General features: G+C 34.3%; 1 protein-coding gene across 1 annotated transcript in view; it reads left to right on the plus strand.

The window, feature by feature from the left end:
• Positions 1-17090, plus strand: part of LOC148620882 (uncharacterized) — a 32825-nt gene that overhangs the window by 14089 nt on the left and 1646 nt on the right. The window contains exons 16-23 of the mRNA XM_088574715.1: positions 413-523; positions 1158-1265; positions 1696-1806; positions 2441-2548; positions 2979-3089; positions 3725-3832; positions 4263-4373; positions 5008-5115. Coding sequence (XP_088430841.1) covers positions 413-523; positions 1158-1265; positions 1696-1806; positions 2441-2548; positions 2979-3089; positions 3725-3832; positions 4263-4373; positions 5008-5115 — 876 coding nt within the window. The remainder of the gene's footprint in view (positions 1-412; positions 524-1157; positions 1266-1695; positions 1807-2440; positions 2549-2978; positions 3090-3724; positions 3833-4262; positions 4374-5007; positions 5116-17090) is intronic.

The following is a 17090-nucleotide window of genomic DNA, read 5'->3' on the forward strand; positions in this document are numbered from 1 at the left end:
AATAGATAACAAAACATGAAAAACATGAATAAGAAATAGGTTGAGTAATAGATTTGATTGATTCTTTTTCTGACGCTGGAGGATTAAAGTTGTAACTGGCGTCAATCTTTAATCTATCAATTCATTGATGAATTCGACACTTCGTTTATATATTAGCAATCCATTTACTTTTCGAGTTGATAAGCGAGATGAAAAGCCCTTGTTCATTGCAACAAAATCTTATTGATCTCAGACTTTACCGCAATATTGATATAATCGAATTGCATATGTGCTTGCGAAAGATTCATTAGATAGTAATTCATGAATGTCCAAAAGTCATTCAATCCATTTTGAACGTCGTCCCTCCGCGAAATCTATGATGTATTTAACGGATAGCAAACTTGTCATAAATGGTGTATTGTATGTTTTATAGTAAATTTGTGTGATCCTAATCCATGTAAAAATGGTGGAAACTGTACTGTAGAAAATGATGGAAACTTTACATGTGCCTGTGCTGACGGGTTTATTGGTGATATTTGCGGAGGTCAGACATAGAAGTTATCTTTCTCTTTCTCTTATTTTACAAAACATGTCTCCTTTGACAGGATTAGCAGTTACACTGTTATCGTACTGACAAAATATCAATAATCTCTCTGGTATGTAGATGTGGTCAATTTACAATAATAAATGAAATAATCTGAATATATCTGTTTGTTAAGTTTTCCTCTTTCGTCTTCCCCAAACGTCATATTTTTATGTGCAATTTACTGGATTTCTAGAAAACAAGATAGCGCTTGCTGTGCAGTTGGACGTGGTCGATGCTCCTATGTTTTTTAATGGAATGAAAATATTTCATTTCATTTTATTTCTATGTATGTGTGTCATATATCGTCATTCAAAGTTCTTTGCTCTTTATGTCTATATACCTTGTCTTCACGTGTTCTTGTGCTGACGGATTTATTGGAGATGTTTGCGGTGGTGAGATTTAACAAGTGTCGTATTATTGATAACGGATAATTAAACAATACAAGCTTTTTATGATAGGGTCGGGAATGACGTTGCAATTATTTTATTTTACAAACACGACACCAATACTCTACCAATTTTGTAGTATTGAAATAAAGGCAACTAAAGACATCTATTTGTTTATTAACTGAAATGTATGCTGTGTGTTTCAGTTGACTTGTGTGACCCTAATCCGTGTCAAAATAACGGAAACTGTACTGGAGGTTGTGGAGAATTTACGTGTGAATGTGCTAACGGATTTATGGGAAAAGTCTGTGACAGTAAGATTCTATATTAAAAATAGATAACAAAACATGAAAAACATGAATAAGAAATAGGTTGAGTAATAGATTTGATTGATTCTTTTTCTGACGCTGGAGGATTAAAGTTGTAACTGGCGTCAATCTTTAATCTATCAATTCATTGATGAATTCGACACTTCGTTTATATATTAGCAATCCATTTACTTTTCGAGTTGATAAGCGAGATGAAAAGCCCTTGTTCATTGCAACAAAATCTTATTGATCTCAGACTTTACCGCAATATTGATATAATCGAATTGCATATGTGCTTGCGAAAGATTCATTAGATAGTAATTCATGAATGTCCAAAAGTCATTCAATCCATTTTGAACGTCGTCCCTCCGCGAAATCTATGATGTATTTAACGGATAGCAAACTTGTCATAAATGGTGTATTGTATGTTTTATAGTAAATTTGTGTGATCCTAATCCATGTAAAAATGGTGGAAACTGTACTGTAGAAAATGATGGAAACTTTACATGTGCCTGTGCTGACGGGTTTATTGGTGATATTTGCGGAGGTCAGACATAGAAGTTATCTTTCTCTTTCTCTTATTTTACAAAACATGTCTCCTTTGACAGGATTAGCAGTTACACTGTTATCGTACTGACAAAATATCAATAATCTCTCTGGTATGTAGATGTGGTCAATTTACAATAATAAATGAAATAATCTGAATATATCTGTTTGTTAAGTTTTCCTCTTTCGTCTTCCCCAAACGTCATATTTTTATGTGCAATTTACTGGATTTCTAGAAAACAAGATAGCGCTTGCTGTGCAGTTGGACGTGGTCGATGCTCCTATGTTTTTTAATGGAATGAAAATATTTCATTTCATTTTATTTCTATGTATGTGTGTCATATATCGTCATTCAAAGTTCTTTGCTCTTTATGTCTATATACCTTGTCTTCACGTGTTCTTGTGCTGACGGATTTATTGGAGATGTTTGCGGTGGTGAGATTTAACAAGTGTCGTATTATTGATAACGGATAATTAAACAATACAAGCTTTTTATGATAGGGTCGGGAATGACGTTGCAATTATTTTATTTTACAAACACGACACCAATACTCTACCAATTTTGTAGTATTGAAATAAAGGCAACTAAAGACATCTATTTGTTTATTAACTGAAATGTATGCTGTGTGTTTCAGTTGACTTGTGTGACCCTAATCCGTGTCAAAATAACGGAAACTGTACTGGAGGTTGTGGAGAATTTACGTGTGAATGTGCTAACGGATTTATGGGAAAAGTCTGTGACAGTAAGATTCTATATTAAAAATAGATAACAAAACATGAAAAACATGAATAAGAAATAGGTTGAGTAATAGATTTGATTGATTCTTTTTCTGACGCTGGAGGATTAAAGTTGTAACTGGCGTCAATCTTTAATCTATCAATTCATTGATGAATTCGACACTTCGTTTATATATTAGCAATCCATTTACTTTTCGAGTTGATAAGCGAGATGAAAAGCCCTTGTTCATTGCAACAAAATCTTATTGATCTCAGACTTTACCGCAATATTGATATAATCGAATTGCATATGTGCTTGCGAAAGATTCATTAGATAGTAATTCATGAATGTCCAAAAGTCATTCAATCCATTTTGAACGTCGTCCCTCCGCGAAATCTATGATGTATTTAACGGATAGCAAACTTGTCATAAATGGTGTATTGTATGTTTTATAGTAAATTTGTGTGATCCTAATCCATGTAAAAATGGTGGAAACTGTACTGTAGAAAATGATGGAAACTTTACATGTGCCTGTGCTGACGGGTTTATTGGTGATATTTGCGGAGGTCAGACATAGAAGTTATCTTTCTCTTTCTCTTATTTTACAAAACATGTCTCCTTTGACAGGATTAGCAGTTACACTGTTATCGTACTGACAAAATATCAATAATCTCTCTGGTATGTAGATGTGGTCAATTTACAATAATAAATGAAATAATCTGAATATATCTGTTTGTTAAGTTTTCCTCTTTCGTCTTCCCCAAACGTCATATTTTTATGTGCAATTTACTGGATTTCTAGAAAACAAGATAGCGCTTGCTGTGCAGTTGGACGTGGTCGATGCTCCTATGTTTTTTAATGGAATGAAAATATTTCATTTCATTTTATTTCTATGTATGTGTGTCATATATCGTCATTCAAAGTTCTTTGCTCTTTATGTCTATATACCTTGTCTTCACGTGTTCTTGTGCTGACGGATTTATTGGAGATGTTTGCGGGGGTGAGATTTAACAAGTGTCGTATTATTGATAACGGATAATTAAACAATACAAGCTTTTTATGATAGGGTCGGGAATGACGTTGCAATTATTTTATTTTTACAAACACGACACCAATACTCTACCAATTTTGTAGTATTGAAATAAAGGCAACTAAAGACATCTATTTGTTTATTAACTGAAATGTATGCTGTGTGTTTCAGTTGACTTGTGTGACCCTAATCCGTGTCAAAATAACGGAAACTGTACTGGAGGTTGTGGAGAATTTACGTGTGAATGTGCTAACGGATTTATGGGAAAAGTCTGTGACAGTAAGATTCTATATTAAAAATAGATAACAAAACATGAAAAACATGAATAAGAAATAGGTTGAGTAATAGATTTGATTGATTCTTTTTCTGACGCTGGAGGATTAAAGTTGTAACTGGCGTCAATCTTTAATCTATCAATTCATTGATGAATTCGACACTTCGTTTTTATATTAGCAATCCAATTATTTTTTGAGTTGATAAGCGAGATGAAAAGCCCTTGTTCATTGCAACAAAATCTTATTGATCTCAGACTTTACCGCAATATTGATATAATCGAATTGCATATGTGCGTGCGAAAGATTCATTAGATAGTAATTCATGAATGTCCAAAAGTCATTCAATCCATTTTGAACATCGTCCCTCCGCGAAATCTATGATGTATTTAACGGATAGCAAACTTGTCATAAATGGTGTATTGTATGTTTTATAGTAAATTTGTGTGATCCTAATCCATGTAAAAATGGTGGAAACTGTACTGTAGAAAATGATGGAAACTTTACATGTGCCTGTGCTGACGGGTTTATTGGTGATATTTGCGGAGGTCAGACATAGAAGTTATCTTTCTCTTTCTATTATTTTACAAAATATGTCTCCTTTGACAGGATTAGCAGTTACACTGTTATCGTACTGACAAAATATCAATAATCTCTCTGGTATGTAGATGTGGTCAATTTACAATAATAAATGAAATAATCTGAATATATCTGTTTGTTAAGTTTTCCTCTTTCGTCTTCCCCAAACGTCATATTTTTATGTGCAATTTACTGGATTTCTAGAAAACAAGATAGCGCTTGCTGTGCAGTTGGACGTGGTCGATGCTCCTATGTTTTTTAATGGAATGAAAATATTTCATTTCATTTTATTTCTATGTATGTGTGTCATATATCGTCATTCAAAGTTCTTTGCTCTTTATGTCTATATACCTTGTCTTCACGTGTTCTTGTGCTGACGGATTTATTGGAGATGTTTGCGGTGGTGAGATTTAACAAGTGTCGTATTATTGATAACGGATAATTAAACAGTACAAGCTTTTTATGATAGGGTCGGGAATGACGTTGCAATTATTTTATTTTACAAACACGACACCAATACTCTACCAATTTTGTAGTATTGAAATAAAGGCAACTAAAGACATCTATTTGTTTATTAACTGAAATGTATGCTGTGTGTTTCAGTTGACTTGTGTGACCCTAATCCGTGTCAAAATAACGGAAACTGTACTGGAGGTTGTGGAGAATTTACGTGTGAATGTGCTAACGGATTTATGGGAAAAGTCTGTGACAGTAAGATTCTATATTAAAAATAGATAACAAAACATGAAAAACATGAATAAGAAATAGGTTGAGTAATAGATTTGATTGATTCTTTTTCTGACGCTGGAGGATTAAAGTTGTAACTGGCGTCAATCTTTAATCTATCAATTCATTGATGAATTCGACACTTCGTTTTTATATTAGCAATCCAATTATTTTTTGAGTTGATAAGCGAGATGAAAAGCCCTTGTTCATTGCAACAAAATCGTCTTGATCTCAGAATTTACCGCAATATTCGTATAATCGAACTGCATATGTGCGTGCGAAAGATGTATTGGATAGTAATTCATGAATGTCCAAAAGTCATTCAATCCATTTTGAACGTCGTCCCTCCGCGAAATCTATGATGTATTTAACGGATAGCAAACTTGTCATAAATGGTGTCTTGTATGTTTTATAGTAAATTGGTTTATCCTAGATATTGTAAATATTCTTTACAAATATCATCATAAGTATATGTTACTTTCATGAACTCAGATTTTAACACTTTAAGAGATTTAAGGTCATTGGTGGTTCAATATATCATGAAATTAGTTGTAAGTTACCTTTGCCAATATTGTCAAACTGTTCACTGTTTTCAACTTAGTTAAGACCTTAGGCATCTCTGACACCAGCCAGCATAAAGTGTCTTCATAAGCCAGGCGATATTTCTAAGTCTATTTACATTTCCCCAAAATGAAAAGTGAAGATTCGAACGAAAGTTAAAAAAAAAAATTTTCAACAAATTCAATGAATGCTCCTTAAAAACTCGGAAAAATTCAAAACTGATAGTTAATTATGACGTTTTTGCTTTGTTTTTTTTTGTTTTGTTTTTTTTTGGGGGGGTTCCATACTTCTGAACATCATAAAAAGGGGAGTAGTGATAAGTCACAAACCTCGTAAAAAAGAAAGAATCTCGTCAAAAATGGAATTAAGGAGTCAGATATAATAAGAACATTGATTCATGTACAAAATTGTCAACAAAAATAGTATATTTATGGACATCATACCTTTATTATACGTGTTTCATCACCTACGAAATATATAATTTAAATTCTAAAACTTGTCTCAAAACACAATGAAATCATTTTTGGTAATTGTAAATGTAAAAGAAAACTTACTCTGTATATTTCTCTCAATGAAGAAATTTGTTTATTTTTATTTTTGTACTAACCGTATTTTGATGATGTGTAATACAGAATTTACGGTAAACAACAAACAAAACAATACAAAAGAGCAAACAATACAAGCAAAACAATATTGTTTTCGTTTAGTTTTGACTTTTTCTCATTTAAGAGTACAATATCGGCCAATTTTAAAACCAAATCAATGCAAAGAACTCTTTAATAATAATTTTCCACCTTTGATCAATTCAAAATGTATTGTCATAACTTTTTTGGTAATAAAAACAATACTCCCTATTTCACTAAGGTGGTAGGGGCTTCCAGTTGTTAATTCAAGTTCATATTTTCAACAGAAGGGGACGTTATAATATGTTTTAAATTTAATCATCTCCCTTTTTGACCATAAAACCAGGAGATCACATGGTAAATAACTAAAGTATATTAACAAAACTCTAGCTCCTCGCTTCGAGCCAAAATTATTGACAGAATTATTGTCTTTTATTTCTAGTGATATCTAACAATTTTCGACACCTGGTCGATCTACTTTGAGTTGCGTATGACTACAATTCCGGCATTTTTTTTCAAGAAGATATTCTCCATTCTTCATCTGAGGTTATTTTTTAGTGTAGCGGAAATGGCTAAGTAGTTCCAATTGGACACGGATACCACTGTCAACACCATTCCACTATACATTTACGATCGCATTTTTTTACGCTGACACTATTACATTAAATATATACATATATATCGGCAGGGTCCGGGTTTGGATATGCTCCATTTCCAATTCCATAAAAAGCCTGTTAATTACTCTTTCTTAGGACCAAATTAGTTGTGTGTGATTTTCTAAGAATTTACATCTATAAGGACTTTGTTTTTACATTCGTCCTAGTTCTCTAGCCAAAGAGAATAAAACTGCATAATGGAAAAATTTCTTATTACAGCCATGTACTCAACAGAAAACATTCGAAATTCTTATTAAACAAAATTATAATACCGGTATACGAAGGAATTTAAGGCTGAATCCATCCATACTGGCTCACAGCTAACACTTCAAAATCAATATTTCAACTATATCTTGTATCAAACAATTTCATCAACTTCTAAATAGATATATATATTTGTTGGACAAAAACTGTATACCACAGTACTTGTTTTGCAGCTGTTTGCAATACATCCGGAGGCACTGCCAGTATTATTTGGTTTCAGAACCGACATAACCTGTATGCACATTCAGCACTTCACAACACTGTCATTAACTTTTCTTTAGAATCTCAATTTCATTACATCCTGTAAATCTTCAAAAAACTTAATTATTTCTACGTGTACAATAATTAAGTATGAAGAAGACTAAAATTAAATTCTTATGTACATGTACAAACTTTATTTTATTGGCATGAAGTCATAAACAGAAAATGGTTAAATTAAAAATCATATAAAGAGTTGTCAGTACATACACTCTGACATATACATATATAGTGTAACATATTTGGTCCGAAACACTTCTGATCCGAAATTGACTTATTCCAATAATGTCTATCGTAGTTCGTTTCTGTCCCTTACTTTTTAATCCCCTAACTTGCTGAAGGTACCAGTATCGTATCGTATTGCATATCCCTGAGCGGGCGTACGTCAAAACATGGATGCTACTGAAATATACATCACACTGTAAGTTGAAGAACTTTTTAAAAAAATATATAACATAATAACATAAAAATGTTCCTCTAAAAAGGTTGGTTTGATGAGTGCAAAACGAAAGTGAAAGTAGGGAAAATGGCTATTTATAGTTTAAGAATACTTTTCTGTCCGATCTTCGTGGACTCACCCTATTTTCTTTGCGGGAAATAATTTTTTCACATGTCCTTAGAAATGCTACATAAGTGAAAGTTTTATTGAATCAATTTACATATTTTAAAAAAAAAATCCTAAAAATGCACTTCACTATAGAAGTCTATGGGAAAATTAATACGATACTGAGACCTGAATATAATTTGTACGCCACACGTGTCTTGTTGTTACATGGTGTCAGCAGGAAAGATCGGAAACTCGCCTAAAATGAAAAGATAAATGAACATTCCAGTAATTCATCCTGTCAGTCAGTACGTCCGTCAGATTCAGTGACAATCTAGATATTTTCTGCTGTGAAAATTAGTAAACAACTGGTGAAATCAGTTATGGCGACGGCTTTAATTTCGAACATCCGTTATTAAATTGGGGTGCACCAGACATTTATCAAGAATTCCAAAGGTTCAAACAGCATGTGCAATGCACATTCAAGGGTCCCCTTGTAAAGCCAAACAAGAAAGACATTTCAGGCTGGTTAGGACTTTGGATTGGTCAACAGGGCCGTGAGGTGTATAAAACTTTTGAATGGGTAGAGACTGATGGCGTTAGTGAACAAGATGATCCAGATAAAGTACTTCACATTAGAGACGTACATCCGCCCAGAACAAACAAACGTGTTGCACGATTTAAGGCAAATCAGCGTAAACAAAATCAAGGCGAAAGTTTTGACAACTTAGTGAAAGACCTCAGAATTTTGTTAACGGACTGTGATTATGTTAATTCTGATGATATTCTGACAGATTTAATAATAAATGGTGTAAGACACTCGAAAGTGCAATAACGCATGCTCGTCAAGGGATCTGATTTGAATCTCGCGAAAGCTATCGAGATAGGACAACAATTCGAACTTTCACAACGACAACTGAAAATGATCCGCGGCGAAGAAATCCTCAAAATCAGTGACCACAAAAGAAGACCAAACCGTAGTGTAAAAATAAACGTCAGCCACCTCTGCAAACTAATCGCCAACAACAACAACATCAGAATAAAGATGACAATACTTACAAACATTCATGTGGAGGAAAGTGCAGAACCGCACACAGTAAAGACAAATGTCCAGCAAAATGAACAAAATGCAAGTATTGTAAAAAAAAATAAAACCCGATCACTGGCTAAGTGTGTGTTGAGAAAAGACTCCGTAAAGTAAACATGATACATGACACTGAGTATGGCAGCGACAACAGCGAAGGCGAAACTTTGTTCATTTCGACAGTGAAAAATGACAGTTCACATTCTTCAGATAAGTGGCTAGTGGGTTTGGAAATAGACAAGAAACCGATTAAGTTCAGGATCGATACCGGTGCCAGATGTAGCAATATTTCGAAAGACGCTTTGAACGCTTTACGACTTCGTGCGAAACACAAAGTAACGGGTTCGCGAATGATCTTGAGATCGTACACCGGACACACATTAAAACAGTTGGGCAAAATTGAACTTCTGGTTAAATACAAAGATTGTGAAACCGAAGAGACATTCGAAATAATTGATTTAGAACATGATAATATAATCAGTGGCGAGTTTGCAGAAACACTCGAGTTGGTGAAAAGAATCGATGCGATCGACAATGTCTCACCTATCAGTGAAATTGACACTCAGAATGACTGGTCACATGACTTTCCGGAATTGATCAAGACTTCAGGCACACTTCCAGGCGAATACCGAATCAAGATAGAGGAAAACGTTAAAGGTGTAGTTCATCCGCCGAGACGATTGCCCGCAGCGATCAAGGATAAAGCAATATCGGAACTTCGTAACATGGCAGACAATGGTTATATTACGACAGTTGGGGAACCGACTGAATGGTTTAGTTCTATGGTTGTAGCAGTACGTAATAAAATAAAGTACAATAAAGTCAGAATCTGCATATATCCGGAAGATCTTAACAAAGTGGTACAACATGAAAACTATCCGTTAAAGACTATTGATGACGTGTTTCCGACACTTTCAAATGCGGAAATATTCTCAACGCTAGACAAAAAATCAAGATTTCTCCAAATCAAACTTGACGAACCGTCATCATATCTGACAACGTTTAACACTCCGATAGGCCGTTTTAGGTGGCTCCGTTTACCTTTCGGAATCAAGTGCGCTACGGAAATTTATCAACGGATCATTGATCAGATGTTAGAAGGTATTAGTGGCACGACCGCAATAATCGATGACATTATCGTAGCAGGAAAAGACAAGTTGTTGAACGCGCAATTGAACACAACCTCCGTCTGAATTTCGATAAGTGTTACGTCAGAAAGTCCGAAGTTAAGTACATGGGTCATGTGATCACCGATAAAGGTTTGCGTCTCGACCCATCTAAGTTGCAGCTATAGTCAATATGCCTGTCCCGACGAATAAAGAGGGAGTTCGTAGACTCCTAGGACTTGTTCAGTATGTAGCCAAGATCATACCAAATCTGAGTCAAGTGGACGCTCCACTTCGACAACTTCTGAAATTCGAGGTGCTATTCGTATGGGAAAGCGAATAGGAGAAAATTTTTCAGAAGCTCAAGAGACTTTGTAGTACTTCTCCAGTTCTGACATATTTTGATGTATCGAAACCAGTAGAAGTTGAGTGTGATGCGAGTCAAGATGGACAAGGTGTCGTCATTATGCAGGAATGACGTGTAATTGTTTATGCGTCCCGATCCTTGTCCGAGTCTGAGAAACGATACGCATATATTGAGAAGGAAATGCTCTCTATTTTGTTCAGTACTAGAAAATTGCATTGTTACATTTTTGGAAACACACAGTTGTCTACAACGACCATAAACCATTGGAACACATTTTCAAGAAACCGTTATTGTCAGCACCACTGCGAATTCAGAAGATGATGCTTAAACTTCAGTGGTACGACCTTCAAGTGTCTTACAAGAAAGGTAAAGACATGAAATATCCGACGCTTTGTCACGAGCATTCTTACCGGCCAGTTCACACGACAGTGACGAAGGCAACATCATTCAGGATATTATTTGTGTTATTTCGATTAGCAAGGATAAATACTCTGAAATCAAAGAAGCGACAAAGTCTGAATTACATGTGCTACATGAAACCATTCTTAAAGGATGGCCCGATACGAAATCCGAAAGTCCGTTCGAAGTTCGACAGTACTGGGACTCGAGGGATCAGTTGTCCGCACTAGATGGTATTATCTACAAAGGACTCAGAATCATTATTCCGCCTAGTATGCGCGACGAAATGATGAAGCTCGTACACAAGTTTCATCTTGGAGTAACTAAATGCAAGAAACGTGCACGTGAAGTGATGTATTGGCCTTGCATGAACTCAGATATCGAGAAATGTGTACAAGACTGCTCACTCTGTGCTTCGTATCAAAATCAGCAACCTTCAGAACCGCTCAAACCAACTTTGATTCCAGATCTTCCATTCAGCTTGGTAGAATGTGACTTGTACGACTTTCAAAGTAAGACTTACATTACTCTGGATTACTATTCTAAGTACATTGATGTGCTACCGTTAGAATAATCAAATACAACATCTATCGTCAATGCTCTTAAGTCAATACATGGAATACCCACTTCGATCAGAGAATGGACCACAATTTAGTTCGTTCGAGTTCAAGAAATTCTCTCGTGAGCTGGGAATCGACACGAAACATCTAGTCCTCACTTTCAAAGTGCGAACGGAGAAGCCGAGCGAACAATCCAGACCGTCAAAAACCTCTGGAGGAAATCTGATGACAAACATTTGTGTTTATTGGACTACAGAACTACTCCATTGGAAGTTATTGACTTATCACCTTCACAAATTCTGATGGGTAGACGACCGAGAAACACCTTACCTGCATCGAAAGATGTGTTGAAACCGAGTTCACACAATCCGCTTACCGTCAAGAGACGCTTCGATCATGAGAAAGAACGTCAAAAGTTCTATTATAACAAGCGTAAAGCGGTAAAAGAACTACAACCTCTCAATACTAACAATCCCTTTCGAATGACCCCGATACCACCTTCGAAGAAATGGATAGCGACAACGGTGAAGAAACATTACGACAAGCCGAGATTCTACGTTGTTGAAAGTGACGATACTAATACACTCTACCGTAGAAACCGCAGACATTTGCGTACATCCACGAACGAAGCTTCTAGAGAGTACAACCATGACGAAGCTAGTGACAATCATTCAATAAATGGTGACATTTACAACCACCGATAATCTCTTCGAACGATTTGAATGATGACAATCGACGAGAACCCAAGGAAACTAATACTACCAGGAGTGGACGTCAGATCAAGAAGCCGAATAGACTAGACCTATAAGTGTGAACATAGGAATTCGACTTTAATTTTCGATTTAATTTTCAATTGAGCAAAGTAGCTTTTAATTTAGTTAGTTGAATAGAATACAACTTTAAAGTTTGCATGATAAATTGCAATAGTGAATTTCAAATTCTATAGACGTTCCGTTTCAACTTCTGCGATTAAATCTTTAGAGTCTGTTAAAGTTGGAATTTTTAATTTCATCGTGAGAAAGGGAGATGTAACATATTTCATATTTGGTCCGAACACTTATGGTCCGAAATTGACTTATTCCAATAATGTCTATTGTAGTTCGTTTCTGTCCCTTACTTTTAAATCCCCTAACTTGCTGAATATAAGGTCTCAGTATCGTATTAATTTTCCCATAGACTTCGATAGTGAAGTGCATATTTTTAGGATTTTTTAAAAAATATGTAAATTGATTCAATAAAACTTTCACTTATGTAGCATTTCTAAGGACATGTGAAAAAATAATTTTCCGCAAAGAAAATAGGGTGAGTCCACGAAGATTGGACAGAAAAGTAGTCTTGAACTATAAATAGCCATTTTCCCTACTTTCACTTTCGTTTTGCACTCATCAAACCAACCTTTTCAGTGGAACATTTTTATGATATTATGTTAGATTTTCTTTTAAAAAAGTTCTTCATCTTACAGTGTGATGTTTGCTCTATTTTGTAAGTCATTGTTCATGTCTTTTGACAAAACATTAGTTTGTAGAGAGGCAAAAAGAAAATGCACTATATTTTTATGGCATCCATGTTTTGACGTACACCCGCTCAGGGATATGCAATACGATACTGGTACCTATTACTAATAAACATTTCAATATAATCCTAAAAGTTGTTGTTTTTCTGCTAGAGTATTCATTTCCATACTGAAAATTCAGAATATCATTGCCCTGCTACAAACATGAGTTTTCTATTAAAATTCTTATATAGGTACCCTATTCCAGGCATAAGACTAATATCTCAATGTTAGCCAGAAAATATTACTTTTGATAAAAAGCTGCTGCATTAATCAAACTAAGCAACTTTGTGGTTTATTCTGACATGGTAGATACATGAGCTGTACTATGAGTTCCAAATCATTATTTAATCCCCACTTGTGAGTTCCATATATGGAAATATTAATATCCGAACCTCCTTTTTTGTCTTTAACTCAAGGGAGCCTCTTGTTTAAAGTAAAGTATAATGACCGGTACAACCAACTGTTTTAAACTATAGATATGGTCATTTCAATTATAATAAATCCAGAAAAAATTATACCAATATCATAGTTTTAAAAAAATATAGCTTTTCATATGCAGAAAATACAGATTTTAAGCCATCTTGGTACCCCAGGCAGATACAAATGGACCTCAATGTGACAGGGAAAAGACTTTTTCTTTAAAACAGATAGCTATGATGCAAGAAATATAGTTTACTGGTATAAATATTATAATAACAATTGTCTGCTTTAGATACTTTTTGAAAAAATTCAGTTTTTATATGAAAAAAACACCATTATTTTTCTTGCCGCATTAGAATCTGTCCATTTGAACCACTAAAAAAAGTCCACTAAAAAATTGGCTGATGACTTTTGTGACATTTCTGTGTTTAAATCAACCACACAGTTATATGGCAACTCATTTTAGCTATTTATTTGAAAGAAAAACAAAAAATAAAAAAAATATTCATTTTTTCATATATAAGAGGCAATGTATGGAAAATGACTATTTTCAAGTCCTAACCACATACTTAAAATGTGTTGTAACTTGAAAACTATCCTTTATGCAGGAGTATTACTTGCTTTAGGTTACCTGAATATAGATATGCTCATCATAAATAGTCAAGATAATAATTTTATTGAACTGATATCCTACAAATTCATGAAAACAAAATGCATTTCCAAATTTGGTAAAGATTAACCATAAATGCAAAAAACCTGAGCTACCATAAAAAATCAGGTTCAAAAGTTGGCTAATTCATCTTAAAAGTGTTACCTGTATTGGGGTACTACTTTTTCAGCTGGTAAAGACCACTTGCTGAATATCCAACTTTACTTGAAAAACTGGCTTATTAGGTCTCAGTATCGTATTAATTTTCCCATAGACTTCTATAGTGAAGTGCATATTTTTAGGATTTTTAAAAAAATATGTAAATTGATTCAATAAAACTTTCACTTATGTAGCATTTCTAAGGACATGTGAAAAAATAATTTTCCGCAAAGAAAATAGGGTGAGTCCACGAAGATTGGACAGAAAAGTAGTCTTGAACTATAAATAGCCATTTTCCCTACTTTCACTTTCGTTTTGCACTCATCAAACCAACCTTTTCAGTGGAACATTTTTATGATATTATGTTAGATTTTCTTTTAAAAAAGTTCTTCATCTTACAGTGTGATGTTTGCTCTATTTTTTAAGTCATTGTTCATGTCTTTTGACGAAACATTAGTTTGTAGAGAGGCAAAAAGAAAATGCACTATATTTTTATGGCATCCATGTTTTGACGTACACCCGCTCAGGGATATGCAATACGATACTGGTACCATAATGTGTACGCCACACGTCTTCTTGTTACATATAGCAAAACTAAAGATAGTTGGAGCTCCTCGGGAATGTACTTACATGTACACTGTACTTGTGCGTGTACATAACCTCTATATGTATAATGTAGTCCACGAAACTTTACGTTACAGTAATGGGCAGCTAATGTGACTACCCCCACTTAACAGATTCCTCAATGCCATGTGTTTTGCAACAAAACGTCAAAAAGTTCATATGCATGATATACGCGTACGTGTATAGAACATAAACTGATAAAAGATATGTGAAAGGAAAGTCCTATTTAACCTTGGACCCCAAGTTTTTCATACAGCAAAATGTGAAGAAATATGGACCATATTCAACTTGTGTTCTTAATAAAATGCAATTTGAAGAATCTTCCTACCACCTGGACTATTTTCTGAGCATTTTTCCATTGACAAAATAATTAACAATTTGAAAAAAAATTATTTCAGAACCGCTTTTTAAACCCCAATATATATGACTACTCCTACAATGTAAGAATAAGTCAGAAAGTAGCTTGCCAGACAACCTCTAGCACTGCTGGAGTAATATATAGACCATCCATTCAGGCCTAAAAAATTGCTTTGTTTCCGGTCACTCTACCGACCCCCTGCAGACCACCAACCCAAAAGATTTTATTTGTGATTTTGAAAATGAAATAATTAAAAAGTCTGCCGACTGAAATGCAGAACAAAAGAAGAAAATAAAGCCAAAGATGTTTTTTTTTCTATCCTAGATCGAAACAAAGAGTTAGAAATACAGGTTGTTAATATTTATAATCGATTGTAATTACACATGCCTGGAGTGTGCTCTTGGGCCGTGGATAATCCCTTTTTAGGATTCGGCGCTTGAGATATTTTTTGTTTTGTTAAGACCAACACCGTTAGAACAAAAAAAATATCTCAAGCGACGAATCCAAAAGGATTAGGCCGTAGACTAAGTCTATTACATGTTTAGTCTTTGCAGATTTGGTTGTCATTGTATTCTGCTTTGGTGTCACTATGACTTATTTCGTTCAAAATTAAGATAAAAATAAAAATAAATCCCTACCTTCCGACTCTACAAAATTTTAGAATGGTGATCTGAAACAACATTATTTTTGCACTGGAAAGTGCAAATTTTATTCCAAATAGTATTTCGCTTGGTCAAAGATTCAGCAAATGCTGTAGGCTGTACAGTGTGCAGATCACAAATTGGATCACTAGGTCACGGATTGTCATTAAATAACGTTTGATGCTTTTAATGAATTTAATGAATGAACGTGGTCATATGACAACTATTTTCCCTGAATACACCATGACCCACATTCAGCTTTATAGCCTTTCTGTAAAAAAAATCCACCGGCGCAATTCAATTCAGATTTTCAGGGATGTTGATATGAACGTTCCAACAACTTATATAAAAATATTAAAAAAATTACCATTATTTTTTTTTTAATTTAAATGCATTAACACAGAAATACCCTAAAAATGGCTCAAAATGGCTTCCGGATGTTAAAAACTTGATCTTTTTTTTATCTCACCAAATCACAAGCTAAAAGACAAATTTCTCATTTCAACACATCTATTATAATGTCATTATTTCTCTTCCATTTGGGCACAATAAGTATGAGAAATTCTGAAAGGAAGTGTTTCTAAAAAAGACTTTTGAAAAATCCCCTATTATTATAAGAACTATACAACGAAAAACTAAGGACAGATAATAGTGGTCTCGTACCTTCACGGGTATGACTATGCCGGGGGACTGTGTAAAACGCTTTGATGCTTAACACCGTTCGTGAGGGACCCTAAATGATAGCCAATGGCTATAAGAAACACCTCAGTACGTCATGTACTACAAATACCACATGTAAGTTCCAACCGGGTCTAACAGTATTTAGTATATATGTAAGCACGAAAATGACAATTAAACCAAGTATAGTAAAAGTCATATCGTGCAATTGATTGGCTAACACTCTGTTACGAAAGATTTTGGGGGATTTTAGTGGTTTACATCTAAAATGATGGTAAAATTATCTGCTCAAAGCCACGATATCCTAGCTTTATAACACACGAAATGAAGGGTGTAACGGAAAGTGCTATGACAAGTCAAAGTGGACAAAAATCAATATTTTGTAATATTAGAAAATGAATTTCTATTACAAAATCATTTGTTTTAATATTAGAAAAGATTTTTTAATATTAGA

The sequence above is a fragment of the Perna viridis genome, chromosome 3, assembly GCF_037379345.1.
Source record: "Perna viridis isolate PV_CMFRI_1.1 ecotype Kerala chromosome 3, ASM3737934v1, whole genome shotgun sequence".
In the NCBI taxonomy this organism is placed as follows: domain Eukaryota; kingdom Metazoa; phylum Mollusca; class Bivalvia; order Mytilida; family Mytilidae; genus Perna; species Perna viridis.